Source organism: Marmota monax, unplaced genomic scaffold (genome assembly GCF_021218885.2).
Source record: "Marmota monax isolate L192 unplaced genomic scaffold, Marmota_monax_Labrador192_F-V1.1 WCK01_AAM20220418_F8-fsc00086, whole genome shotgun sequence".
NCBI lineage: Eukaryota > Metazoa > Chordata > Mammalia > Rodentia > Sciuridae > Marmota > Marmota monax.
In genome coordinates, this window is record NW_026693086.1 from 2,438,185 (window position 1) to 2,452,441 (window position 14,257).

The following is a 14,257-nucleotide window of genomic DNA, read 5'->3' on the forward strand; positions in this document are numbered from 1 at the left end:
CTGAGGCTGGCTTTGAACTCGTGATTCTCCTGCCTCAGCCTCCTGAAGCACTGGGATTACAGGTATACGCCACTGTGCCCGGCACTCAATACATTTTAATATAGTAAAAAAAAAAAAAAGAAGGAATAAAAAAAAGCCTAGCTATATTGCTTAAATGAAACTGTATTTGAAAACTTTACTTTGCAATTATGAAAATATCCAATTTATCAAATAGATATATGCTCTTATGTGCAAGGACAGTAGTATAAAAACATTAGGAATAAACTAGCTCTATCAGGAGCTAGTTAAGTGAATCACAGTATTCTGACAGTGGAATACCATATAACCATACAAAATCATCATGTACTGACACTGAAAAATCTCCAACAGGTATTCACTGCCAAGCAAAGAAGACAATGGTACACACTACCATTTGGTTTTTTCAAAAAGTAGGCGATAAGAGAAAAAATATGTGTGTAGAATGAATACACGAACGTATGTGCTTGCATGTGCAGTGACTCTTACTGAGAAGAACATAAGAAACTGTAAACACTGACTGTGTCTCAGGAGTAGGACTAGGTGGCTGGGGGACGGGAACAGAAGACTTTTTCAATGTGTACATTTAGTTTTGAACTATGTCAATACGTTCCGTATTTTTAAAAAGTACAAATTATAGAGCACAATAAGCAAACTGAAAGGTCAAATTCCCACATATTAAGAACTGTACTTGAGTTCCCATCATAATGCACTGAACAGATTAAGAGTGTTGCAATTTCAAGCTGTGTATTAAATTAATCAATGAGGAGTATTACAGATACCAGTTCACTAATGAGGCAAGGTTCAGACGTAAGGTATTAAAAGGAAAGAATTAGTTTAGTTTAACGATAGAGACCAAGACTAAATTCAAGTCAGGTAATATCCTGGGCATATTGCCCGTCTTTAAATAAGTCATGTTAGAAAAATTCCTTGCGTTTTAAATTAGTTTCTTTCCCAGAGCCACCTCTCCCCCTTGGTTCTACGCTCCTTCAAAGTTACATATTAAATAAGTCAAAAAAAAAAAAAAAGTGCTTAAATTCCTGAGGTTTATCCGATGGTAAACTTTCTTAGAAACACAACCATTTAACAAAGTAATATATACTCTCCACAGTAGGGTGATTTGTGCTCTATTTATATATGAAAGACATTACAAAACATATCAGTATCCTTAAACTTTGCAGTTTACATACTGGATAAAATTAGACTCCAAACCGAACTCACAGTTGCCCAGACTTTTCACAAGAATTATTTTGCAATATCTGCAGTAGCAAAATGACAAGAGAGCTTACCTATTAGCGCCAGACGTGCTAATGCTACATCACATGCGTCATAAAATGTCCATCAACCCCCACTCCCAGCAGCCCCACTTTCCTCCCCAAAGCTTTCTAATGGGCCAAGTACACTTGAGTTAAATGGCCTCTCTGCAGGGATTAGACCCATCTTCACTCTGGGACCACTGCAGCATGCAGACTTGATTTATAGAATGTCAATCATACATACCTAAAATTAACAAAATTCTGTGGTGGCAACTTCTGACATGTTCTCCATAAATCCTGAAGTTTTTTGTCCTGATCCTGCACACTGATAAACAAATTTTTATGTATAAGAATTTACTAGAACACATATTACTGACACCTGTATTCACATGCTGCTGTAGATTGGACCTGAAGTGTCCCCCAGAGGCCCAGGTGTTCCTGGCTTGGTTGTCAGCCCTGGGCCTTGCTGGGAGGTGTGGGAAGCTTTAAGAAGCAGGGCCTAGTTGGAGGAAGCTGGGTCACTGGGGACATGTCCCTAAGGGAGCTACTGAGACCCCGGCCCCTTCCCATCTCTCTCTCAGCTTCCCTGGAGCTATGAGGTGAACAGGCTTCCTCCACCACAGGCCCAAAGACAACAGGCTAGGCGACCGTGGACTAGAACCTCTGAAACTGTGACCAAATCAGCCTTTTCTGCTTTAAGCTGATTCTTTCAAGGTTCTGTCACAGTGACGGGAAGCTGAGTAAACACACTACATCAACTGTGCAGTGCCTGTCACTGTCTTCCACAGCTACAAAACAGCACAGACAGAGTTAAATACCAACTAACTCCCTACTTAGCGCAGGAAGTCAACCTCACCAAGACTCAAGACTCCTGGTCTGCAAAACAGGATAAGAGTGTCGATTCTGCTGAATGGTTTCAAGGCCTCCAGGGAATAGCCTTTCTAAAGCCCTGAGACCAACACTTGGCACCAGGAGACAAGACACCCGAAGATTCCGTCTAGGCAATGTGTAGATTTGTAGGTGGTTTTATGAGTCCACATTTCCTTATCCATGTGCAGCTTGGCCACAGATCAGTCGCCAAGTGCCCAGGCACCCAGACTTCTGGAGACTTCTTGATCACTAACCTGCTTCAAGGCTCCAAGCCAAGAAACCCATTCTGCTGGGAAGCAGTTACAATAGCTCTTGCACTACACTGTTCTAAACACAAACTTCCAGAGACCAAAAGGGGATGGAGCAGAGCCCTGGAGCAAGTCAATTCTGCACACTAGGAAAGAGGGTGCTAGCAGCTGACCACACTTTCTGGTGACTCACAGGAAAGAGGTTGAATACCTCAGATCCCAGTACAGGAGCCACCAGAATGGAGGCCACGTTGGCAGTTCTCAACTACAAGAGTTGATACAGCAAGACAGACACCTCTTTCACAGTTATTCCCCTAAGAGTTTTGAAGTCTTAGAATAGAAATGAGATATAATATTAAGATGATTTAAAGAGGCCACCCAGTAAAAGAAACCGCACCTCTGTCCCCACCTGGCACTGACTGTTGGGTTCATTTAATTCAGTTGCAGGCTAGGCCCAGGCTGGGTTCCAAAGATTTGACATGTTCAAGAACTTTAAAACCTCTCTAAACTTCAAAACCTCACCATCCACTAGGGTAAAGTCTCTCATTTCACAATTACAGAGAAAAGCTCAAATACACAGATCTGGATGAAGGGACACGGGATGGACTCACAGTCTACCCAAATGTAACGGATGAGAACAAATGGCTTATGGTCATAACAGCTTGCATGACAGGAACAGTGACTGTGTCTACAGATGGGGGAAGGGGACAGCAATGGAGGTGAGATTTGCTCCTCTTCCCTTAAATGGTGAGGACTTAGGCCCTTAGGTTAGGAAATGAGCCAGAACCCTGAGGGGAAAGCACTGTGGAGGTGGCTAGCTGGGCGAGGAGAAGCTGCTGCAATGCTCTAAATAAGGCTGATCCTGCTTAGGACCAATGATTGCTGGAGATGGTGAAGCTGGGGTGGAGGGGAAGGGACACAGAACAGCCTTTGGGTCAGCAGGTCTGGGTCAGCAGTCTGCCAATAACTTGCTACTACCTGGCCCTACTCCTTCCCAAGCCCCAGTCCGTCTGTCTGTAAAATGAGGACAGCAATAACATCAGCCTTTAATGATGCTAAGTAAGGACTCCAGGAGGTACTAGGTGTAAAGTGAGGACAGTCCTGGGCACCTGGTAAACACTCAGTGAACATTAATTGGTGCTAATAATGTCCCTATTACATGGTTGCACAGCTGAACCTATAGGCAGCTTGACAGGCACAACTGCCACTCAGTCACCTGTGATACCTGGCCCCAGTTACACGGCTTTCTTCAATAGAAAGGGGATTTGAAATCAGCCAGTTCATCAATGTAGATAAAATCAATATCTTCAACCATGTAAGTCTCCCAAACATAAACCAATGCCTAAGCTGTGACTTTCCTGTAGTAATAACAGTAACACTCAATAGTTTCACTCTAATATAAACAGAACTGGGACACATGACTTAACAAGCTTATTATTTTAATGTTATGATACCTGGGGGGAAATGACTTACAACCTTTGTTTTCTTTAAACTTACCTTGCCACTTGTGTCCACTCCTCATACAGATTAAAAGTCATCAGAGGTTCAGGCAATTCCCGCAGGTAGGACTTCAAAGCACCTGAAAGCATTCACATTCTGAGTAAGCAAGGCAAGGCCAGAAATCTCTCTGGGCATATCGTTTTGCAAATTGAAAATATCTCAATTACGATCTTCCAAGGTGCACAAGACAAACCATAATTTGATAGGAGGGTTAGGGAATGACATGTTCACAAAAGGCATTCAGTCCCTTGCAAAAATATATTGAGAGATCAGGAGAAAATAAGATGAGCGTTAACGCCACCCTCTAACAGCCAGGTAGATGTGGGTTGTACAGGTGAAAGAGGGAACACGAGTATGTCTAAACATATCCACATCATACATAAGCTCCCTTTACCTCTGTTTAATGGAGGGGTGGGGGGTGGGGGGCACACACAACAATAAACAATAAAAAGGAGAAGAGTTGTATGTTACATCACACATAGGGAATTTTATCAGAATGACATTTTATCATTTTGTCACTTCAACCTCTAATTGAAACTGGAGTCCTAAGTGCTGACCTCCACCACCTGCAGGGCAGCTGGATCTGCAGACCCTCTTTGGCACTCACCTGCTACAGCATGGGGGTCTGAGTAGAACTCGTCCAGGTGAGAAGTAGAACAATCCAAAGCGGCTTTCAGCTTCTTTAACTTGGAGGCTCCAGCCCCGATTCGGAAAAGGCCCTGAAGACAAAGACAAATTGTGAGCATGAAATGCAGGTGGTGAGTGATAGCCAGGGACAGCAGCATGGCCAATGGAGCTTCAACCACCGCCACCGCCACCTCTGAGAGCAGCCGCAGTGCGGCCTCACAGGGCCCTGGAGGTGGAGAGGCCGAGGGCACACCCAGGGCTCGGCGACAGCAGAAGGGAGCCGGTTTCCCTCCGATGCCTGCACTTGCCTGCCTCCTCACAAAACACCTGCACCTGTCAGAACTCCGTATGGAAGCTCTTTGACTTCCTCAAGATTTATGCTTCCACAATGCCGACCAATTTAGGAAGTTTTTTTTTTTTTTTAATTGACATCTCAAGAAAAACTGTTAAGAAATACTGCTATTCACTTTCTCTGTCCTAAATGTGACTTTGGAAAAGGAGAAAAACACATAAAGCATCAACCAAGAGAGGTGGGCGCATGAGGGTTACAGGAGTTAGAAGACAGGGCAGGGTCCAGCCTTGGTGCTCCTGACGACTCTTTCCTGTGAGCTGTCCTGGGCACTGCGGCAGGTTCAACCACAGCCCTCCCCATGCCAGATAACCACCAAAAATGTCTCTAGAGCTTGCAAATGGCTCCTGGAGACCAGAGCTGGCCTCAGAAGAGAAGTACCAGGCTTAGTCACTCAAAGTTGAGGTTGTGCTGTGAGAAGTAAACAAGTGGCCTTGATCTGGATGCTAAGTGCATCAGTCAGTTTATTCTGTGAAAACTCACCAAGCTGCTCACCCACAATAATGCACACTTTTCTATATGTTTGTTATATATCAATAAGTGTTTTTTAAAGGGGGAAATAAAAAAGACTTGTATTTTGCCTCTGGCTCTGCCCAGATGGGAACTCCCTGTGTGCTGACATCCCTACCTACACAGGGAGAGGAGTGAGAACTACCTGCTGGGTTCCTAGGGATTTTTATTTTATTTTTTTGTAATGATGCCATAAAATACATAAACGTACTCTCTTCAAAAAAACATTGCATAGTCGGGTGCAGTGGTACACACCTGTAATGCCAGCAGCTCGGGAGACTGAGACAGGAGGATCACGAGTTCAAAGCCAGCCTCAGCAAAAGTGAGGTGCTAAGTAACTCACAGAGACCCTGTTTCTAAATAAAAAAATACAAAATAGGGCTGGGGATGTGGCTCCGTGATTGTGTGCCCCTGAGATCAATCCCCAAGAGCTGCTTCCCCTCGAATTGTATAGCACTATACAGATGTGAGATTCTTGCTATAGGCGCTTACTTTAAAAAACTAAAGTCATGGGAGCTCTGATCCATTCATGCATCATGGAATCCATGACTGCCAATTAATGAACAGTTTACAATGAAACAAACAGGACAGAAAATAGAGTATATAAGAAACAGAAAAAATAAAAATTGTTCTGTGAAATGTCTTCACTTATTATATATAACAGGTTTGATATACAGGGTCTCAATCTAAAATGTAGGTCATGGTGACAAAAATTTGAAAACACCATTCTATACAATCCCAGCAGTGGTTGTGTAAGAAAAGTGGTGGGACAGGGGTGGCATCGTGCTCTGGGCAGAAGAGGGGGCACAGAGACCTGGCATGCAGCCAGGCACCCTCACCTCCTCCTTCATGCCCGTCTCCAGGAGCAGCATGACACAGGCTTCGATGGGAAGCGCGATTTCACGCCCACTCCGCTTCAGGTGCTCTTCCAAAGGCGTCCCAAAGGCTGGCTTTTCTGCCCACTTATCTAGAGCAGCAAACAGGTCATAAGACATCTGGCGACCCCATGCATCACCATCATGTTTTCCCCAAAACCCCAAAGAGGATCTTCTAACAGAATGGTAGCTGGGGCTCTGGGAAAGAGGGAAGCACTTGTGCTATCTGCTTTTGTTATTTACCATTTACCACAGCACAGACTGTGTGCCAAGCTAGGGCAGTCCCTTGTGGAACAGAAGCCCTGAGTGCACACACACACAATACCAAGGACAAGCTTAGCTGCCCAGCAGGAGCGACCACAGTGCCCCTGCACCTGTACCACGTGATGTCAACACACAGTGGCTGGTGGCCTTGCATGAAAACAGAGGATGCATCTGAACATACTGTTTTCACTGAAAAGAAACTTATTCTAGCCATGCAGAGCAACTGGCCTCCCAGCTAGAGGAGAAGAAATAGACTCATTGAATGTGAAAACGAAAACCATTTCTTAAAATGTCAAACATGAGTCAAGTGCTTCTTTCACTTGACTGGAGATGGTCAGGCGAACTTGTGTCAAATAGGACATCTCCACGACAGGCAGGGCTTCAGAACGCCGCATTCCCAGGCAGGTCCAAGGCATTCGGAGTAGAAAGACTACACCATCTGTGGCTCCCAAGCAGTGCAGGCCAGGCTGCCGTGACGGCACCTAGCAGGACTTCAGGTACTGTCAGGTCATATGCCTGCTTCATTCCACAACAGATTTGAGCAGCTTAGCAGAAATACATACAATAAGGCAGTCAAACAGAAAGAAGAATTCATAAAATGGATATGCTGAATGAGAGTAAGAAGGATTTGGCTGGCGTGGCCTGCCTGCCTGTGGGAACGGCCGAGATCTAGAGCTGTCTGGGAAGCACACAGAGGTCCGGGGGGAAAGCCGACTGGTGGAAAACGCTCAAAGAAGCATTGGGTTCTGTCCACCCTGCTCGGCACCCCCAGCGGGCATCTGTCCAGTCACTCTGCTGTAGAAGGCTGGTTTGAAGAAGGCAACGACCGACTCTAGTGCGTTCTCTTACACCTTCATCTACCTCTTGGAGGGGACGGGCCTCACACAGTCTGCACACAGGGGCCTGAGAGCTCATGACAGTCAAAAAATAACGGGAAGAGCAAGTGGGGACAGACTGAAGAGAAGAGGCGAGGGCAGGAGAGGCCAAGAGCCAGCCACTTGCCACCCTCAGAACTGCAGGAGCCCTTCACCTCTGGCCTGGCCCCACTCCAGCCCCAGGGGAAATTCTAACAGAAAAAGCCTCTGGGGGGCTGACCCTTCCCAGAAGACAGAGCTCTATGACAGTCAGATCTCTCCTGGGTACTCTGTCCCTTTTATCTGAAGAAATGATTCTGAGAATGGCCACAGGAGCCCTCTCCTGGGGGATACACCAGAATCATCAGGGGACTTCTGCACATGACACCAGCCATCATCTCCACCACATGCCCAACCCCAAGATGCTGGGAAGTGGGCATGCTCCCATCATCAGCTAGAACTTTCTAGTAAACACTGAACGCAGCATGCCCCACCCCTCACCCTGGTGTAATGTGGGCAGCGGGTGCAAGTGAGAACATGGCCCTAGAGACAACTCCCACGGCAAACTCCAGCACAAGTGCTACCCTTTCAAACAGTAGGCCTACTACGTGCCAGACACTGCAGTGGACACCCAAGTTGTCAGGGACTCCCCCCCAGCATGAGAGCAATCGAACTGTGAAGATAATACAAGACATACATGGAAACGTGTAACAGTCACTAACAAGACATGACAGCTTGCTAAGTCATGGCAGGTCAATGGTACAGACAAGAGTCAAAAACACAGTGTCTACAGGGACCACACAGGCCGCCCAGGTGCGTGAACCAGGCTGAACAGCCATGGTCTGCAAGGGCGACAGCAGCCACTCCTGGGGCCAGACCAATGTCTCTGGGCAGGGCAGCAGACCCAGTAGCACCAGGCCTTCTAAGCCTCCAAGAGAAGGCAACAATCAGGACTGCTGCACAAAGGCATCTGGTTTTTACATGATGGCAACTAATTAAAAAATAATTTATTTTTAATGAGATGCGGTTGTTTGTGACTTCTGGTGCAGATCATCAACAGAGAACAATTCAGGAGACAAAGCGTTCACTGCTGGCTTTGGTGGTCAGAGAAGGCTTCTCAGAGTGAGCAAGCTTGGAAAGGTCCCAGAAGATGGCGGGATTAACTGATCAAGAGCAGGCAAGTACATCTTGGGGAGGGCAACAGGCTGAGAAAGACTAAGGACTGTGAGTCTGGAGACACTACTCGTCCCAAAGCTCCCACCAAGGAGATGAGAGTACAGAGCAGAGGGGGACAGAGGGGCGTGGGGACACAGAGGAAGGCAGAGCACAGGGTGAAATGGATGAAGCCCAGGAGACAGGTAAGAGGAAGGGGAGTGGCACCAAGGCTTCAGAGCTGGATGGTCTGGAGAAGGTAGCATTGACGGGACAAGGAGGGGACAACCACAGCTGGAGTCAGATCGCTGAGCTGAAGGGAAGCTGCATCAGAGGAACAGAAATTTAAGATGCAGAGGAGGGGATTCCCAGGGAAAAGGGGCAAGTGGACAGGGAGAAGAGCCCTGGAGCAAGGACAGATCCCAGCCAGGCTGACCTCGGATGGGAACCCAAGTGAAGAAACAGAGTCCCACCAATGAAAGCAGACAATCAAGGGGCAGGAGGAAAGAAATTTTAACAAGGAAGAGATGCCCAGGGCATGTCAAATGCCAGCATCTGGCAAAAGGTCCCTTGGGAATTGTAATTTTTTTTTTTTTTTTTTAAACAGCAGAGTGGGGTAGAATCCAGACAGCAAAGGGCTAGGGGCGGGAAGGGGGTGAGAACACGGGTGGCTAGGGGAGAGGAGTCAAATGGCCTACAGAGGAAGGAAGGAGGCCAAGAATAACAGGGTGCTCTGTCAGGACAGGCAAGTCCCCATAACCATCAGAGCACTGAATGGTCCCCAGGGGCATGGGGAGCTGGGGTCAAGTTACACGATCTTCCTATAGCAAGAACTTCAGCCCCTCAAAGGCTGAATGATGGAGTCTGCTACTGTGCCCCAGGCAGGGCCCAACCCACAGTGGCTATCTCATAAACACATGCTCTTGGGTCTCGAGTCTGCCCGGTAAGAGTCTGTCCCTCAGAAGTCTGAATGTCGCAGTGACTCAGTACCATCGTCCACAAACTGGAAAATTAGATGATTTAAGAAAATGAGGGTAATTTGTCCTGTGAAGAACAGACACACGGAACCGGAACCGGAGACTGCTGAAGCCCTACCAGTCAAGACAGAGAATCTTCTAATTCTATCATCTAAAAACTTCCAGGCTCACAACCAGGACCTGTTGTAACCTCCTAAAGTTCAGTGGCCATGACACGGCTTCCTTGAGGGTGCCTATGCGCTCACCCACAGAGCACCCACACTCTTGCCCACATTCTTGCACAACTAAGTGGTCACCATATTCAGCACCTGGCCTGATCCCCTTTCCGCTCAAAACTGAGGATTCTGCAGGGAGAACCAAGACTCCACACGTCAGGTCTACATCACAGTCAAAACCGTCAGCCTCTGTGTACATGGGTTCTGCATCTACAGGCTCAGCCAACTACAGATTGACAACCGGTGTGTGTGTGTGTGTGTGTGTGTGTGTGTGTATGTACACGGATCCCTGCTCTGAACTAAGCATGTATAGACTTTATTTTCTTGCTATTATTCCTAAATAATATAGTGTGACAACTATTTTTTCAGTGATTACATTGTAATGTGTATTACAAGTAATTCAGAGATTATTTGGAGTTTAGGGGAGAATGTAGGTAGGTTATGTGCAAATATTACACCATTTCACTTAAGGATCTGGGTCTCTGAAAGGGGTCCTGGAGCCAATGTTCCCATGGAAAACAAAGGATGACTTCTGAGTACTAGACCCAAACACAACAGAGCAATTGCTGCCTCAACAGCTTCTGTTCCTGTCTGCTGGCAAACACCCTGATGGTAAGTAACAGAGGTAGAGTCAAAGCTATAAAATCTTAAATACATCAGGGGAAAGGTCAAACCACGCATGATCTGGGCATACATCTGCCATTTGCTTGAATAATTTAGCAAAATATTAGTGCTAATATGAACAAGAGAAAAGACAGAGAGGGTTTGAAAAGAGCGGTTGGGGTCTGGTGATTCATCACACTGAGTGATCAATGAGGTAGCACTGAAGACCGGCTTATAATATTCTCTCCTGGAAAATCTGAAATAAAGGTTCCCTAGAATGGATGCTCTTTGAGTCACAGGGCCAGAATTAAGCTCAACAAATGATTGATTTGGAAAAGCATAATTAGATGCTAGAATTATTCAAGCCAACAGAAGACAGAAAAACATATGCACACTCCCCAAAGGAGCCAGTTTTACCTTCAACTGAATGAAGGTTTCAGAAGAATAGCAAATGTTCCATTAGTGTGTTAATTTGGGTTTGGAAGGAATTAGAGAATGCTGCAAGAAAGATGAAATTATGCTGGGACATATACCCTCCTAGCAGAGAGGCTAAATCCAAAGGAATGCATGCAAAGGAGTCAGGGCAAAGAAGAAGAAAGGCAGAAGGGGCAGAGGCAGGAGGAGGCATCGCCACACGCAGTTACATTACCTTGATGGGCTCGCATTTCGGGAAGGGCCTTTTCTAAGACTGCTAATGCTTTTCTATGGTAATCTGCTTGGGCTTCTAATAACTGAGAACAGACCCACATTCAAAAACAAAAGTCACGTTAGCGTTGGATGGACACAACACAATGGCTGAGCAAACTAAAAACAAACTCTTTTGCAAAATAGCTAAGATGACTCAATTTTTTACAACAGGTAAATACCTTGTCAATGGGAGGTGCTTACCGTAACAAAGAATTTGCCGAACTCCCCTTCCTTGGCCATGAAGTTGTACATGTCTGCTGCAAGTTGATCCTAAGTAAGAAAAGAGAAGATCTGTCATTGAAAAGAAGTGAAAGAAAATGGTAACTGAGGAGAGTCTCTTTGAGTTCTCAGACCAAAAGGTAATGAAGAGAGGCACAGGTTGAAGTCTTCAGCTAACTGTACAAGCACACATGGGGACAGCAAGAACACAAGAAGGGCTGCTGTGCCGCGAGCTCCAGAGCATGCTGTTCAGGTGCTGTCAGGAAGAAAAGGCACACAGCACCGCTCAGGGCCTGTTACCAGCTGAGGAAAAAGAAGATGGGGACAGTCAGGTGCCGCGGTGCATGCCCGTGATCCTTGCAATCTGGGAGGCTGAGTCAGGGTCACAAGTTTGGGGCCAATCTCAGCAACTAAGCAAGGCCTTAGCAACTTGACGAGACCCCATCTCAAAATAAAATATACAAGGGACTGGTCCCTGGGTTCAATCACCAGCATCCCCCTATCCCCTCAAAAAAAGGGAGAAGAAAAAGTATATTTTTATTTCTGTATGTCTGGAAGGTCAGACATGGTGGTGACCCTAGTAATCCTACCTATTTGGGAGGCTAGGGCAGGAGGATCTCAAGTTTGAGGCAGGCTAGGCAACTTAGTAAAACCTTGTCTCAAAATACAATAATATTCTAGGATGCAGCTCAGTGGAAAAGCACTTGCCTAGCATTCATAAGGCTGAAACTTAGCCCACAGTCCTGAAAACCACCACCACAACAAAAAACCTAGAGGGCTGGGGATGTAGCTCAGTTGGTAGAATGCTCACCTTGCATGCACAAGGCCCTGGGTTCAATCCCCAGCACCATAAAAAAGAAATGAAAAAAAAAAAAAAAACTGGAATAAAAAACAAATATTAGAAAGAGCAGTTTTCTTCTGATAGGCAGAGGAAGGAGAAAGGTGGAAGAAAGACTTCACTCCTCACTGTTTACTGTTTTATACTTTTCAATATTTGAACTAATATAATTACTTATGTAAAATTAAATGATTTATTAATCAAGCCATTGGATATACATTTCTAATCTTATATGTATATATACACATGTGTATAGGAATTCTATCTACACATAGAAAAACATACATTGGAAAATACACACACACACACACACACACACACACCTACCTTGTTTGTTTTGAACTTTTAAAAATGTCCTGCCTTCTATTTATGGACACCATGTCTTTATTTATTTATTTTCATGTGGTGCTCAGAATCGAACCCAGTGCCTCACACACGCCAAACAAGCGCTCTACCACTGAGTTACAGCCACAGCGCCTTCTATTTTTGACATGAAATCGTGCAAATTAATGTGAAGACCCTTTCATTCATGATAAACCTGGAAATGCCAGTTGTATGTAACATCCTTTCAGAATAATTGGGAAAGCAAGAGAGTACATTTCCTGAGCCCGCAGCATAATCACCTTCCCCATCATGCCCTCCCCACCCCCCAAAAAAAGAGAAGGAAAAAAAGAAACAAAAAGTCAGAAAGCTCAGCATGAATGGCATGAATGGAAGCTGGAAATGACCTGGATTGATCTGTGCCACCACGGTGGTCAAGGTGTGTGGACCTGGCTGTCACATGGGGTCAGCAAAAATGAAGCCTGAGGCATGGTGAGCAAGGAAGCAGGGCAGACACTATTACGCACAAATGTAAGATTCCCAAAGAATTACCCTCAACAGAGGGAGGTCAAAACAAATTACTCATCAGCACATGGAAATCTTAGGGAACTTTTTAAGTATTTTGTATTGGGCTCTGAATCTAGGAAAGAAAAACAAAGCCCTTGAAATTTCAAAAACATACCTGCTTTTATGAGGGATTAAAGTTTGAATTTACTATATTTACGGCCCAGGAAATTCCAAACTGAAAAAGTTTGATTAAAAATAGATCTGAGGGGCTGGGGATGTGGCTCAAGCGGTAACGCGCTCGCCTGGCATGCACGAGGCGCTGGGTTCGATCCTCAGCACCACATAAAAATAAAGATGTTGTGTCCACCGAAAACTGAAAAATAAATATTAAAAAAAATTCAAAAAAAAAAAAATAGATCTGAGCAGGCTGGGGATGTGGCTCAAGCGGTACCACACTCGCCTGGTGTGCATGGGGCACTAGGTTTGATCCTCAGCACCACATAAAAATAAAATAAAGATGTTGTGTCCACCGAAAACTAAAAAATAAATATTAAAAAAAAAATAGATCTGAGCCGGGTGCAGTGGTGCATGCCTATGGTTCTAGCAACTTGGGTGGCTGAGGCAGGATTTTAAGTTCAAGGCCAGCTTCAGCAACTTAGTAAGGCCCTAAACAACTTAGTGAGACCCTGTCTCATAAAAATAAAAGGGCTGGGGACGTAGCTCAGTGGTGAAGCACCCCTAGGTTCAATTCTAGTACCCCCCCCCCAAAAAAAAGACCTGAATTGGTTTTCAGCAGACCACAACATCTTTGTATGTGGTGCTGAGGACAAAACCCGGGCCGCACGTATGCCAGGTGAGCGCGCTACCGCTTGAGCCACATCCCCAGCCCAATGAATTGGTAATAAATACTCTCTAGGACACTCATTCTCAATCTAAATTTGAATTCTCAAATTCACTGAAAACCAGTTTTTTACCATTTTGAATAGTATTTGGAATAAACACACACACACACACACATATATATATACACACATTGATAGATGCATAGAGAATAAGATCACTTAACCAACTAATTAATTTGGAACTTGTTTTGTTTTTAATTTTAAAAAAATTTTTGGTATTTTTTTGGCTTAGGGATTGAATCCAGGGGCACTTTACTACTGAGCTACACCCCTGTCCTTTTTCATTTTGAAACAGGGTCTAAGTTGCTAAGACTGGCCTTGGACTTGAGTTCCTCCTGCCCCAGTTTACTACATCACTGGGATTATAAGCATGCACCACTGCATTTGGCTAAATCTTATAACACCTGTTCTAGTAAACCTATACAATTTTACTGATATATTTTTATACCTATTATATAGTTTTAATTA

The 14,257-nt window shown here is 45.1% G+C and overlaps 1 protein-coding gene across 7 annotated transcripts in view; it reads right to left on the reverse strand.

Moving 5' to 3' along the window:
• Arhgap17 (Rho GTPase activating protein 17) overlaps positions 1–14,257 on the reverse strand; it is an 85,600-nt gene that overhangs the window by 20,542 nt on the left and 50,801 nt on the right. For all 7 annotated transcript variants that reach the window (XM_046454609.2, XM_046454614.2, XM_046454610.2 and 4 more), the window contains exons 8-13: positions 11,204–11,272; positions 10,965–11,046; positions 6,215–6,342; positions 4,497–4,608; positions 3,887–3,968; positions 1,516–1,596 (exon numbers count right to left, since the gene is read on the reverse strand). In XM_046454609.2, coding sequence (XP_046310565.1) covers positions 1,516–1,596; positions 3,887–3,968; positions 4,497–4,608; positions 6,215–6,342; positions 10,965–11,046; positions 11,204–11,272 — 554 coding nt within the window. The remainder of the gene's footprint in view (positions 1–1,515; positions 1,597–3,886; positions 3,969–4,496; positions 4,609–6,214; positions 6,343–10,964; positions 11,047–11,203; positions 11,273–14,257) is intronic.